The sequence below is a fragment of the Caretta caretta genome, chromosome 2 (assembly GCF_965140235.1).
Source record: "Caretta caretta isolate rCarCar2 chromosome 2, rCarCar1.hap1, whole genome shotgun sequence".
NCBI classification, from domain to species: Eukaryota; Metazoa; Chordata; order Testudines; family Cheloniidae; genus Caretta; species Caretta caretta.
In genome coordinates, this window is record NC_134207.1 from 231,690,860 (window position 1) to 231,706,229 (window position 15,370).

The 15,370-nt window shown below is 39.6% G+C and overlaps 1 protein-coding gene across 1 annotated transcript in view; it reads left to right on the forward strand.

Moving 5' to 3' along the window:
- Positions 1-15,370, forward strand: part of MALRD1 (MAM and LDL receptor class A domain containing 1) — a 468,338-nt gene that overhangs the window by 258,474 nt on the left and 194,494 nt on the right. Inside the window, exons 28-29 of the mRNA XM_075124752.1 lie at positions 9,646-9,891; positions 12,581-12,738. Coding sequence (XP_074980853.1) covers positions 9,646-9,891; positions 12,581-12,738 — 404 coding nt within the window. The remainder of the gene's footprint in view (positions 1-9,645; positions 9,892-12,580; positions 12,739-15,370) is intronic.

Consider the following 15,370-nt stretch of genomic DNA (forward strand, 5'->3'; position numbering starts at 1 on the left):
CTTGGGTATGTCTACATGCAATCACACCCCATGACTCCCGAAGCCGGAGAGGCCCAGTCATAACTTAGCTTCCTTGTACTACCCTAAAGAAACCAGCATTACCTACAGAAATTGTGCTCCCTTCCCCCGCCCGCCGTCCCCAATACAGCTCTCCATTTGGGGCTTGGGAGGGAGATCCTCAAGAGGCAACTTTTCAGCTGTCTTCTACAGTTCCTATACCAGGGAAATCTTCTCCTGGCCAGATACAGAGCTTTTTAGGGTGCTTTTATGCTGCTCTGGCTCTTTTATGTGGTGTATAGTGGCTGGAGTTGGGGGTTAAATGTCTCATATTTCAAAATACATGTGACTATGCAGGTTTGAAATACTCAAACAGCTACAAGCATTTCTCATAGAAACCACAAATGAAAACCGTTTGTTGTACATAGTTTGGAAGAGTGTGAATTTCATACTTTGATAATGATTTTTCTCCCATTGCCATCCTTGCTGTACAGTCATGGTAGAGACTACTTTGATTTACTTCATGAAACAGTTTGAGAAAGTCAGACCAAAAAAGATCCTTCTTTTAAACAGTGAATACCAAGAGATAAATTAGAAATTATCATGGCTGCCTTGTGTAATGAAAACCTAATTATGATACCTTTTTTTTTATCTTTGGGGTATTTTGTTGTCAAACAAATCTTGTTCCATATTTCCACAGCTTTTGAAAACCTCTACATTAATTTAGGTTTCAGAGTAACAGCCGTGTTAGTCTGTATTCGCAAAAAGAAAAGGAGTACTTGTGGCACCTTAGAGACTAACCAATTTATTTGAGCATAAGCTTTCGTAAGCTACAGCTTCATCGGATGCAGTGAGCTGTAGCTCATGAAAGCTTATGCTCAAATAAATTGGTTAGTCTCTAAGTTGCCACAAGTACTCCTTTTCTTTTTACATTAATTTAGTTACTGTCTTACATGAAGAGAAAACTCAAATAAGTTCTTTAAGCTTTTTCTAGTTTAGTCAGGGTATATGTATCATCTATGTCTACACTCTAGGATACTGCAGTTTCTTCGAGTTGTGAATTTCACAGGCCCACTACAAACTATATTGCCTTCCCATTACTACCCTCCTGGTCCTCCAGGTAAGGAGAAGAAAATGGCAGCATGGACTCTGGGGAGGTTAGTGGGCAAAGTTGAAAGGGAATATGGGAGGAAACTGTACTCAACTTACAAGTTTTGTAGTTTTTGGCAAATTGACTTTGTTGTTGCTTATCTACACCTATCTGTCCATCTTGTCTTTTAGATTACATCTTGTGCAGGGCCCAGCACAATGGTGACTCAACCTTGGTTGAGCCTTTAGGCACTTCTGGAATGCAACTGATAACAGTAAAAGAGGGACTTGTGAACAGTGGCTACAGTCTAGGAATATGTGCCTAAGCCCCACCCAGGTTCAGGAAAAGCCTTGTCCAGGACAAAGGGAAGACATGGATTTCCCTTTGACCGTGGGTGTCTGTCTTTGGAATTGTTTCCCTGACCTCACTGCTGTCAGATGGGAGAGTGGGAGTGGGCAGGCTGCACCATCTTGGTAGATGATAGAAGGGAGATAAGTAGACTATTGGTCCTCTGTAAGAACACACAAAAGAATAAGAGGAGAGATGAAGATCTTTGGGTTGGGTTCCAGTCCATGAGACTATGGAAGGGTGTGTCAGGGATCCTTACCTTCCTTCTCACAAGCATCATGGGGAAGAGAAGCAGCAGCTTTTGCAAGTGGCCTCCACTGTTTTTATAAAAGCTCTGGGTTACCCAGAACTGAAATAAATTTAGCAAAACGCAGAAATATTTGAGAAATTAGAAAAACCTTAAAGTCAACAGCTTGAGCCCAGCCCAAGAGCAAACTGACTCTTTGCAGAGAGCTGGTACTGTATATAGATTTTTTTAAACAGTATTCCTTTTTATTTCAAGCACTCTAACTTTTGAAACTGCTTAAGAGTCATTGCAATTTTTTAAGCATTGCTTTCAAAACGAGGTGCATTTTTCACATTCTCTCTGCTGACATATCATTACCTTTATGCATCACAAATCGTGATGAAAGCCCTTCACTAGATGCTGCGTCCTTGGGACATATCAGTGAGGGATTTGAGGAAAAATGCTCTTTTTAACTAATGGTGTTTTAAAAAACACACATACACAATTGAACCCTACAGTAATGTTGCCTCACAGCAAAAGTGATAATGGAGGAAGTGTCACAGAGGGGAAAAAATACAGAGATCTGAATTATCCAGAGTGCCCCTATCCTATTGGTGTCAAACTCTCTGCCTATTGATTAATTATTCTGGCCTCTGTGATAGATTAAGGTTCTGCAGAACTCAAGCTTTCATTTTAAGAAAAAATATATTTCTAGTCATATGGTTTCAAAGAAAACCTTTTGAAAGTGACTTGAAGTTCTGTCTTTCTAATTCTAGAGATGCCTATAGATTTACCCAGTAATTCTGAGGTGTGAATTACCCCCCCATTCACTTTAATTAGCTTTTAACTTTGAAAAATAACTAAGTTTAATCATATCAAAATTAATAAATAGTACAAAATTACTACAAATACATTTTTGGAGCTTTTAGGAAGAAGGCTTGGAATACTTTAGTTCCTATGGTCTTGGAATTCAGGTGATGAGATTGAAACCATGACAAAGTACAATTAAGAATGGAAAACAAGAGACAAACAGATGTGCTTGTTAAGGAGCTAAGTATTAAATATTTTATGATGGAGCCATAATTAGTATAATGCTATGTCAAATACCACTTCTCCCTTGCAATTTCCCCAGGATTCTGGATCATATCATTGCTTATTTTCATGATTATATTTATTAATTGATTTTCCACTAAATTGAAGGTGGTGCTTGAAGATACCTATTTGAAAGGAGAAAACACAAGAAGAAACATACAATTTTACCTACAATTTTAGAAAATGAATAGATTTTTTGAGAACTTATCAGTCCAAATTCTTTGATGCCATCTCTCCATTGACTGCACTTGACCTGCTCCTGGAGGGAGAAGAGGGTTAATGGTTGTACATCATCTGCTTGCTTATCTGTACTCCCAAAACAAAGCTCTAGCTAGACTGTGCCAGGGACATAGGGGAGGTTCAGACTCCACCTTACTCTCTTGCATAGGCATCTAGCCCTTATGTGTGGAACCTTTGCCCAACCCTGGAAATGGTCCCAACCCAAACTATTTATAGGTTTCTAAAAAATTTTGGATAATGTTTTAAAAAGAAATATTTTAACGTGTTTCTGAACTTACTTTTTGATTCCATCTAAACAATTCCGGTACAGATTTTTCATGACTATGTCAAGCAGATATGACTCAATACATTTTCACATATACTGGGTAAAATTGAAACTAGTATATTAAGAACGCTTTTAAAAAATTAGGTGTCTCATCATGCAAACCCTTTGTGATAGTTTTGGATGGATTTAAAGAATAAATAAAGAAATGACATTGTTTAAAAACATTTAAGGAGAGTAAAACTACCAAGGGGTGAAATAAATTGCAGCAACAGAGCCTAATGGAGAGAGCCTAACAACTGGCAAAGGAATTTGATTGGCTGAGAGAAATAGTAGCTGAGCCTATTTAAGAAAAAAATATGTCAAAAAAGGACCTAGGATGTGGATTTAACGTTTCTACAACCTTTTAAGTGCTAATGGAACACAAATGTACTTTCCATGCAATTGCCCCATTAGAGAACATGGGAATTAATCAGAATATTAATCACTGGCTACCAATGCAAATGATAATTAAACTCAGTGGTATATGAGCATTGATATTTCAGTTTATAATTTAGTAGTTTTGGGTCTCTTTGCAAGTATCTTCATTTCCTTTTAACCTTTATTGATACAATACATGACCACTCTAATTCACTAGTATTTATATTTTCATGCTTTCTAGGTGCAGCTGGCTTAACACCATTGCCAAAAGACAAGCTCCTTTTATAAGGAGCATTTAACAAAAGGACACTTTTCCTTTTCATATATATTTTATTGAAAAAAAAACATTAAAGATAATTTTTAATTCAGTCAGGGCTACATCCAATGAAGTGCAAATACAATGAAAACAAGTATTCCATGTCCTGCTACGGATGGTAGTTTGTTTAATGTGGGTTTCTTTAATCAGTGTAAATACTTGTGAGCTCTGATCATGCTTGCCATTAAATGGTTGTCACTGGTTGCTTCTTCCGCCTTTCCTCCCCTCCCCTTCACCCCTCCCGTTCATACCACAATAGCTATTAGGGAGCTGTAAAATATTTTCTAAAACCAAAATTCTGGATGTTTTTGTAAAACATAATAAATCCGGGTGCACAGTGACTGACCAGGCTGTGCTTAGCAACCTGTGTTTATCATTTGATTCCTTCCTTTTGTCCAATGTACCTTTACAGTTGCAGCAAACTATGGATGAACAGTTATTAGTTGTTACTAATAGCAAGTTTCACAGAGATAGCGTCACAGAGATGGTGGCAATTGTTAGTACTGCAGAAGCGATTACCTTTGCCATGGACAACTTATTATCTGTCAGATATCTACGGACGGGAAGTAAAGTACAGGGTTGGAAATGATTAAAGTGAAAACAGAGAGAGCATAGAAAAACACTGAAGTTAGATCACTGATATCTAGGAAGATTCTTTGTTTAGTGCTTTGCTCACTCTTCTGTCTCAGTCTATTTTATGAGTAGCTGCTTTAATACGTATGTGTATACAAGACAGATCTATTCAACCATGTCAGCCTTTATTATTTGTATTTATTTATTTGATAATGCTTCCAATGTGTGAGGTGCTTTCTAGACATGAAAGAAGGCATAGTCCCTGCCCTGAAGAGCTTACAGTCTAAAAAGACAAACAAGCAGACAGCATTTGGAGTAATAATAACATATAATTAAAGTGGTCAATGCAGGAGTTGGTCATGTCAGGAAACACAGAGCCAGATTCCCTGGTGCAGCACAGTCTCATTGCACAGCAGCTCTGATGGAATCTAGCCTTAAAGCAGCTGGGGGGGGGGGCAGAAATCACCCCAAATAAAGAATTCTTATATCACTTGCTCTGTCTGTTGCCAGTGTAGCAGAGACAAAGATCCAGGGCCAATCCTGAACTGTGGTTTTTGCCTCCCAATTGCTCTAATTTGGCACAGGAAGACTGCCCGTTCACAGAGCAGCCACAGGGATCAGGGGAGTGCAGAGGTGTCTTGGTGAGTTACTTAGATTATTTCCAAGAACACACAGTCTACCCATTATTAGCCAGTTAGCTCCTTATAGTAATCCTGGATCTGTAGGAGGGATTTGTATGCAGTGAAGGTATGGACCAGCTCAGAAAGCGTGTTTTATACACAGGCGGACAGTACAGAAAACAACATGAAGCTGCTTGTCAGAGAAGCAAATAAACAGGGAACAAGGCTAGCACTGTGGCATAACAGATAAAGCGAGGCATTCACTCACTCCAGTAGTCTCTGCGTTAGATGTAGCTTTGCATTTGGGGGATTAGCAAAAAAGAGCACATAAATATAGATTCCCCTAATCATTACTCATGGGAGTACTTATTTAAACATGTAAATACTCCCACTGAAGTTAAGGAGCCTACGTGAATAAGAGTGCAAGATCAAGTCTTTATTGTAGGCATTCCACCTGTAACACATCCTGCTTTGCCTCAATACCGCAGCCCATAAACCATGGTGTATTGTTCTGTCACTGATGAAAATCCTTTCAATTGCTTTGGGATAGTAGGGTAAAACTAGGCTTTGACTTTCCTTGGTATTTGTCTATAATTAAATGCAGTGGTGTTTGCACCGTTAGTCCTCTTAGCTTTTTAATGATGGGTTGTTGGTGCCTGTTTTTTTCTATATACATTTGTATGAGACTTTTTCCAAGTCCCAAATACATATTTAAAAATGTAATCCCTCCCTGCTTTCAAGATTTATTCGGAGCCTTTTAAAAATAGTGATTATTGCCTAGACTGATTCTAGTAGCTTTTGTGCAGCCGTTATCCTCTAGTGTGTAAATCCTCCTCAGTTCAAAGTTTATTGATCTGAACAACACTAAACAGTGCCTCTGGGTCCATTATAGTCTAGTGTGTTGATGCAGCTGCCACAGAGGGGCATGAAGTCCACCTGCTAACAATCTTTACAGAGCATTGCTGCAGGAAAACAGTTCCTCAGCCTCACAGAGAAGATGCTTCTCTCAATTAAATAACTAGGCCTTTCTTATTACTTCCCCCCCGGCACACCCAGAAGCCTTTGGCTTATGTTATAGACTGATGTCATGAAGCATACAGTGTGGGGTTTTGGAAGTTAGAATTTAATAATACATTTCAATGGACTTATTTCTCCCTTGAAACTTTTACAGGTGCTTGAAAAAAAAATCTTCCCAGGATTCAGCATTCCAAGTTAATTTTTCTATGCAAATGACAACCAGTTCCACATTTCAGCTCCCAAGTTTTTCAGTCTCAAATTGGACACACTAATATAGAGCAGTGGTTCTCAACCAGGGGTCCAGGGTCCCCTGAGGGGCCGCAAGAAGGTTTCAGGGGTCCTCCAAACATGGCTAGTGTTAGACTAGCTGGGGCCCACCGCAGAAAGCTGAAACCCCACCACATGGGGCTGAAGTCCGGGGCCCTGAGCCATGCCACCCAGGGCTGAAGCCGAAGCCTGACCAATGTAGCTTTGTGGTGGTCCCTGTGGCATGGGACCCCAGACAATTGCCCTGCCCTAATGCCAGCCCATGTTGGAGTGAGGGGGGCTCACAAAGAAAAAGGTTGAGAACCCCTGATACAGAGGAACACCAAATGCTATAGAGATGTAATCATAATTGTTAAGCATTTGGTGGGCAGAATGGAAAGCATGGAGAGGAGCAGACACTATCCTTTAGTATGCTTTTGAATTCTGAGTTTGTTAGGAAAGTTGAATTTATGCCTAAATTCTTAGGGCAAGCACCTAAACAGGGATAGCAGGATTACATCTTAAAAACATCCACCTGCTATATTATGTAAAATCTTTAAAATAAATAGCTTAATTTAGGTACCGAGTTAAGCAGCCACCACCTTCATTATACCTAACAAAATCCTAGATTTATAAATGCTAATAAATATCCAGAACAGCAGCAAAAAGGTTTGTCTGTCTTCTGTTGGGGAAGTAGGGAGCATGGCAATTGTGATTCTGAGAGAGAATGTGTCATTTTGAAATTATCGTGATGCACAGCACTCCTGCTTGCCGTGGAGAAGAGCAGTTACAGAGGCCTTGCCAGATGTGACTAGAGTGCTCAACACCTTACAGGATCCACCTGTAGGGGTTGGGAATTAGAAAAAACAGTATGATCAATGGCAACATTACCCCTGCAGTGATGCATGCCCCAACCTAATACCCTACTTAGCTACCGACCCTTAGGACAAACCAGACCACATAAGCCTTCCATTCCCCCAGTTTGGCTCCCTGCTTCTTAGCTCTCCTGTGTCCCTGGAAAGCCCCTGCTCCTCCCCATAGAGTAAACCTTGATTTGGAGGGCTGGATAGGACTCTTCTTTTGGAATCTATCAACATTGCTATACAAGCCATAGGAATAAGGCCAAGTGGGTGACAAGTTAAACCAAGTTGCTGCAGTTCTACTCTTCTGCCACACTGGCTAAAATCCCGGAGGATATTCTACCAGTTTTGGAAAAGACTGCTATGATTTTGGTAACATTCCTGCAGATTTCCAGGTCCACATTGTATTTCCTCCAGTGCATACTACAGGGTTTGTTGCTGTGGATGTGGCATTTGACAGTTCTTTTTATGATATGGTTGGTCCTCTCCTTTTATTCCCCCTTGGGTCATATAGGAAGCAGGGGCTCTTAAGGAGCTTGCACGGTCTCCTGTTTATTCTGTTATTTAGGGTTGGATCCCTGATTGCAGAGCACCTTGAAAGGACAAGGTGGAGATACGCCCATTTAGTTTTATAGTCAGTCCTGCTTGGAGACCCCTTTTCTGAAGTGAGCCTGGGTACAAAGACATGATATAAGTGGTTTGTGAGTGATATTTAGCTATCTTCTGTCTCTCCCTTTCTTTAAATGACTGCAGGGTTCTGTCTTCCCAATACTTCCACAGAGCAGAGGAGCCTTCCCTTATTTCTTTTCCTAATTTTAGGGACTCACTGGATGACTGAGGGCTGTAGTGTGTTCAAAATTCAGTTAAATTAGGAAGGGAAAATTAATGGCTGTCAGAGTAAAGGAAAAGATCTCAGACCTGATTTTTCAGAAGTACTGTGTACCTGCAACTCCCACTGAAGATCATGAAAGCTGAAGGTGTTCAGCACATCTGAAAATCATTCTAGTAGTTTGTTTTACACCCACCTTCATTGCCAACCCAAGGATGTAAATGCTATCTTACCTGATTAGGAAACAGCAGTGGCTGTGAAGCAATCAACCCCACCCTGGTTAGTAGTTACCATTAGGCACCACCTACTCCAGCTATAACTAATTTGAAGAGTCACAGATGCAGTTATAAGTGTTCATCAAAGACTGAAGAAATGGAAATCATTTTACTCTTTATTTAAAAAATACTACACTGAGCTCTACTTCTTGTAAGAGCTTTGGAGAGATACGACTCTCTGAGAACCAACTTTAGTATAGCCTTGGAATGAAAGTTCTGAATTTTGGTGGTAGTCAGCATTCCACTAAAATGTGTACCCCACCTCTTTAGTTTATTTTTCTTTTGTTAATAAACCATTTGTTCAGTGCTCCCTAGAACTGTCTGGCCCTTTCACATCTCTCTCCTGGTAACTTGGCTAGTGATAGTGGAAAACCAAAATGTTTAGCTTTGTTCTTCTTTGCTTTTTCTTAACAATTGGTCCTAATCCTGCCAACAGTTAGGTGAGTAACTCTTTACATACATGTGCACAATCATTTAATTTAGTGAGACGCCTCCATGTGTGTGAAGTGAATACATTTTTGGCAGGATCAGGGTCTTAGTTTGGGAAAACAATGGGGGTTCGTTGGTTTGTTTTCGTTTCATGTCTGTCTCTGTTTCTGGACCAGGGATGTGCTAAAGGGACCATCTTCTAGCCAAAGCATTTCAGGAACTGATCTGAAATGAAAATATGAAGCTTGGAAATGGATCCTGTGAAATGAGTCCTATAATGCTCAGGCTTTACAATAGCAAAGCTATCTTTCGGTTATGCCAGGAAACAAAAAGGACAGTACCACCCCATTGAACTAGCTTGCACAAAGTCCACTAAAAGGGAAAACTGTAAAGTTAAAGGTTTTTTTCTCTCTTTCTTTTTAAATTGGGAATGCTAAACTAAACCCAACTTTGCAGTTAAAATGAAATGGCTTAATCCTACACCACATGAAAGGAAAATGTCAGCAATTAAGTCAGACTAGAAAGCTTTGTTCGTGAAGGAATGCATGGCTGGAACTTGCCCTCAAAGGCTTTACAAGGAAAACAGTCATTTATTTAGGCCATCTCTTCACAAAACACAAAAGAAATAAATTGATAATGGATTGGCACTTCAGGGGGACCAAAGACTTTTTTTAAAAAACTGCTGTGGTCCACCCTCCTCCTCCTAAATATCAAACTGTCTCAGATGTAATCTTCCAGTAACCTTGCTAGAAGGCACTACAGTGTGATTCACTAGGATACCCCTATTCTTTTCTTTTCTTTTCAGGCTCCTGCTCAGATGGCTATTGGGAATGTCAGAACGGGAAGTGTTACAGACCAGAACAAAGCTGCAATTTTGTAGATGACTGCGGGGATAATACTGATGAGAATGAATGCGGTACTTCCTGCACATTTGAGAAAGGCAGATGTGGCTGGCAAAATTCCCTAGCTGACAACTTTGACTGGGTTCTGGGAGTCGGCTCGCCTCAAAGTCTCAGACCTCCCAGGGACCACACACTTGGAAATGAAATTGGTATGTTAACAATTCACAAACGAGGATATAATCCTATTTGTTAAGCTTCTCATGTGTTCCCCATGAGACAACAGGAGGGTTCTAAATATCTAATTAGGGTGTCATTATTAATAAATGAAACATGTAATTGGTTATCAAAACATAATAGTAATTACTGTTCTACAATGACTGTAGGTCAGAAAACTTTGATTCTCAGTTGCCCTTTTTCTAAATAATACTGCATGTGATGAGCAAGTCATTATTTTACTTGGCAAGAGAGTGACATTTGATCTGGCCACAGATTTTAAGGATGAATTAACTAGGCTCAGAGATTCATTAGGATCCACTCCACCAGAGCCAGATCTCATATCCAGAAAGCTCTTGTTCATGTCAGGCACATAATGCTGGAACATTCAGACCTTTGCTGTAAGCTTTTCATTCTGTACTAACAGTGGTCGCTTGGTACTATTAGAATATACTGTTGAGAAGGGGCGGAATTGTCTAATATATTGAAGAGATTTTAAAAAAGGCATTAGGTTCTCAGCTCTCATAGAAATTTAGTTGGAGCATAGCCCATATATGCCCTCATGCCTTAGAGAAATCTCTCTGTAGGGTGCTAAATCATCTCTAAAGAGTGTGTTTTAAGCAGGGAGGAACAAAGCTGTTGGGGGAAATAAGAACTGCCCCAAAATTCCGCCCTTGACTATAGCCAGGGTGGCTGCAGCTCTCACCACATCTTCCAGAAAACCTCAGAAAACCATAAGCTCTCATGTCTCCCTGCTCTTGCTCAAGAGCACCCAATCCCCTATTTTTTCCCAATATCCACTGAACAGGCTTTAGCCTCACTTCCTGCCTTTGAAGTTGCCATTACAGAGCCACAGAGCTTCCCTGAGGTAAACCCCAAAATGATCCTGAAATTCAAATCTTCCACCTTCTACAGTGCACAGAGGTCATGAGACTTGAACTCAGCAGTTGCCAGAAGGCTGATTATGGCTGGATTATGTGAAGGACTATAGGAGGAATATGGATTGAATACAAGAAGGCCTGAGTTTACCGGATGATTGTAGGTAGAAAAGGAGGTTGGAGCTTGTGGAAGCTTGTATGAATGGTATAGAATAATTACATGAAACTATTGTACACCTAGTGCCAAAATTATACATGATCTAAGCGGCCTACCCTCTACTGATGACACGAGTAGGAAGCAGTGCAGAAAAGATGGAGTGGGCCAGAGAATTTGTTCTTCTCTTTCTTTTGGCTTTTTAAAAGTCATAAGAACAGCCATACAGGGTCAGACCAAAGGTCCATCTAGCCCAGTATCCTGTCTTCTAACAGTAGCCAATGCCAGGTGCCCCAGAGGGAATGAACAGAACAGGTCATCATCAAGTGATCCATACCCTGTCACTCATTCCCAGCTTCTGGCAAACAAAGGTTAGGGACACCATCCCTGGGAAAATACGTTACTGGTGTTAAATTTTTAACATCTGCCTGATCTCATATAGAAATAAATATTTTTCCCATATTTTTGTTTATGGCAAACATCTATAATGCAAGAAAGCCTGAGAAAAGTTGAAGTCAGTTCTAAATGATGAAACCACCTCACTCAAATGGATTTGTATCCCTGGTTTAAATATAAAATGCAATATTTTATGCAGTTATAAATTGATCAACAATGTACTGTTTATACTATGATTACGTTTATTTGAATTCCAACTCTGTTGTTAGCATCATAGCAAAAAAAAAAGATTGAATATGAAACCTTGCTGTGTTTATTATGCTTTGTGATTGAAATGTCTATCTGATTGTTTTTCATCATGCGAAAGAAATGCAGAACTGAAATGCCACCGCATCTCCTGAAATGTTAAAGTATCAGTATTCATTTGCAATCTTTTGGGGACTTAATCTGAAATGCAGGATAATACTTTTGTACCGAGGAGTACAGATAGTCTGAACTAGTCTGACTCACTATGGACACCTATAGATCCGCACAGATGCAAAGGACTTGAGGGTTGGTTGGTCCCTTTGCCTACCAGAGCTAGCTTTGAGCTGGTGTGACCTGGTGTTTTGGAGACCATTTTTCATAGAAGACTCACCCTCAGATTTATCCATGTTGCATGATGTGACTTGCTTACAGAATTGCCACCTGTTAGAAATGGTTCCTTCAGGAGTTATGACCTTACCAGTAGCAATTCTACTTTAAAATGAAATGATGCAACTATTGGCAGCCCACCGATAAAGCTCAATAAAGACATATGGGGCCAGATTCTCGGCCAGCATGAGAGCTAGCAGAAGGGTTTATGCCTGCTTATTCTGGTAGAAATGAGACGGGAGGGGGTGGGGGGCAAGATTGCTGCATTGGAAAACATCTGCAATTCTGCTATTTAACATGTCCTGAAAAACACGTAGTGCTCTTGGAAAAGAGGATGTGGCCAGGATGGCTGAAAAATGTGTCAGTTCACCATCTCGCCTTAGAAACTGCTCCCATCAGAATTCCTGTGTATCCCCAGTGAAAAGTTAACTTGTTCCCACTCACTTCCTAGTATAACATGGGCTGTGCTTTTTCCTCTGCCCATCTCCCAGTCTTGCTTGCATGCAATGGATTTGGCTGATCCAGGGTGTGCATTAGGGGGTATACTTTACATTCTCTACATTAGTTCTGCTGAGTTTTTAAAGACTAAAACAGTTCTTCATAACATGTAACTCTTGATTCTAGGAGCATTCCTGTATCTTGAAGCTGCACCAGTAGGCCTAAGAGGTGAAAAAGCCCATGTGAAGAGCTTCAGGTGGAAAGAGTCAGGCACAGCTTGTATGATGAGTTTTTGGTACTACACATCCTCAAAAGCCACAGGGGACATTCAGGTTCTCATTAAGGTAATGGTCAAATCATCTCTTCTATTTGAATGTGCTGATACTTATACTGTCTGTAAGAATGTATGGTTCCAGCTGAGAATGATTCTGCACACTTTCCACTGGCTCAGCTGGTGAGAGGCTTCTCTTCAGTTCTGTTGTTTGTGGATCAGTGGGGACTCACTGTTCACGACTCCCAAACCCAGTTTAGCCCAGCATTGTGCCTTTCATACAGTACCATACACTGTATGCTAATCTCTTTAACTTGCTTCACAAAACCAGTCTTCTGACCCAAAACGTCTCCCCTAAAAAGCCATAGAGAACTGTTAGAAACCCTCTCCCCACTACTATGAAAGCCACATAAATAGAATTTACCTCTTAACCAAAAGGTCTAAATAATTCATTAAACCAGATTTCCCTCTCTTTTACTTTGCCTCTGAGTTCACTGTCCCTAATGCTGCTTTTCTTCTGATATATCAAACCTCTGTCGTCTTTGATACTTTCCATGTCAGAGCAATTTTAACTTTTTATTTGATTCCCTTTCCATTGATAGCCATGTGTAGCCTTGTGGATCTGATGCGTTGACATCCATGAATAGAATGCATTCAGCAGCCAGCACAAAGAAAGAGAAAATGTAAAAAGTATGCCCTGGTTGGCATATTTCTTTCTATTTACACAAATGCAAACGCGCACACACACAAAATATACAATAACTTTAGTTTTAGAAGTGGCATTTATTTTCACAATTTAGGATGATGTCATAACACATAAGTGGTACAACCAAAAGTTTACTGAATAAAAATCATCCAATAACAAATAAAGACGGATGCCCTTCCTCCAGTTTGCTGTTATATTTATTGCTATGGCAGAGATGTATTAAAGTGAAAAAGCAAGTTGACAGTCAAAATGCTGATTATAAACAAAATATAGAAAAATATCTTTGATGCTATATAAACACATATTTCAACTCTTTGTAGATTATAAGCCACTGAAAGTATTTCACCACTATGAATCTATGTAGTTCTACTTATAAGTGCAATGACAAATCATCCCACGTGTGAGTGTGTGTGCACGTACAGTATATTAGTAATAAAAATACAATTTTAAATCAATCGGGCCATATATTTGCCATCTGGCTGTTACGATCTCTCCCTGCAGGAGAGGGAGATTATGCCTAATAAAGATCAGGACAGAATTCATTTTGGGTAACTTCATGACATCTCTGATTTCCAATGAACACGTTATCTTAACTCTTTTTATTTTAAATTACATCCTGCCCTTGAAAATAATCTACAGCAAATTCTTACTCTGATAACCTGGGTATTATACGAATGATTCAAATCCCTGATAGTTAAAACACTTCAGTGGACTCTAACATCTGGACATATGACCCAGAGTAAGTCTGTCTGAACTAAACAAAACAATGGGCCTTTGGCAGTCATTAGCAGATTTTTTTTTTCTTGGATTAGTCCAAACACATACAAGTAAGAGGTGACTGATCTTCAACTAGCTGTTTAGTTTAATGGATCATGAGATAAATTTATACAGCTATTTTCCAGAAGAGATCGAATCCATAAATCAAACAGCGAGGTGAAGACTGGAAATTCCGATTATTGATGTGTTTCTAAAATTACTCTTCAATGGTAATCCAGTCATAGGTAAAGGCAGAAAGATCCTGGTGTTTAGAATGAATGAAGTACAATGGCAAGCACTTATTTCAGTATTTGCTTTGTGTTCTAATCTTTTTAAGTGATTCAAAGATATTATTTGTGACACCTAAATACTATAATGATTAACAACTTAGAAATGCTTAATAATTAATATTCTTATGTACAAATGACTAACCTCGGTGACAAGTAAATAAGGAATTGTATTATGTATATACACACTGTGATATCAATGTTGATTGCCAAAGTAACTATAACTACAAATACACTACTGTATGGAGGATTTTGCTAGACGTGCAGATGTCTATTTATTATATGTATATCCCACTTTGATTACACAGAATAAATTCAAGAAGAAAAACAAAAGCAGATTCCTCTACTGATCTTCCAGTGGCCCCAATCTTGCTAAGTGACCTATGCAGGTGGACTCTGCAGGGGGGGAGGGATAGCTCAGTGGTTTGCTAAACCCAGGGTTGTGAGTTGAATCCTTGAGGGGGCCATTTAGGGATCTGGGGCAAAAATTGAGGATTGGTCCTGCTTTGAGCAGGGGGTTGGACTAGATGACCTCCTGAGGTCCCTTCCAACCCTGATATTCTATGATTGGAGCCAAAGAGGTTTTCCTTTTGAAATAACACAATGTTCTGCAATTTTCTCTTTAAATACTGAACACTTGATTTTTGTTCTACCTCTTTTCTTGTGACTGAGCAGCTGGTGCTCGTTAAAGAGATGTGATATATACACATTAAATGACTACTTGAACAGTAGGTGGAAAGAGTTGGTAAATGTTGTGTTCATTGTTTTTAGACAGGTTTCAGAGGAACAGCCGTGTTAGTCTGTATTCGCAAAAAGAAAAGGAGTACTTGTGGCACCTTAGAGACTAACCAATTTATTTGAGCAAGCTCATGCTCAAATAAATTGGTTAGTCTCTAAGGTGCCACAAGTACTCCTTTTCTTTTTATTGTTTTTAGAGTTTGAAATGCAGTTATTTT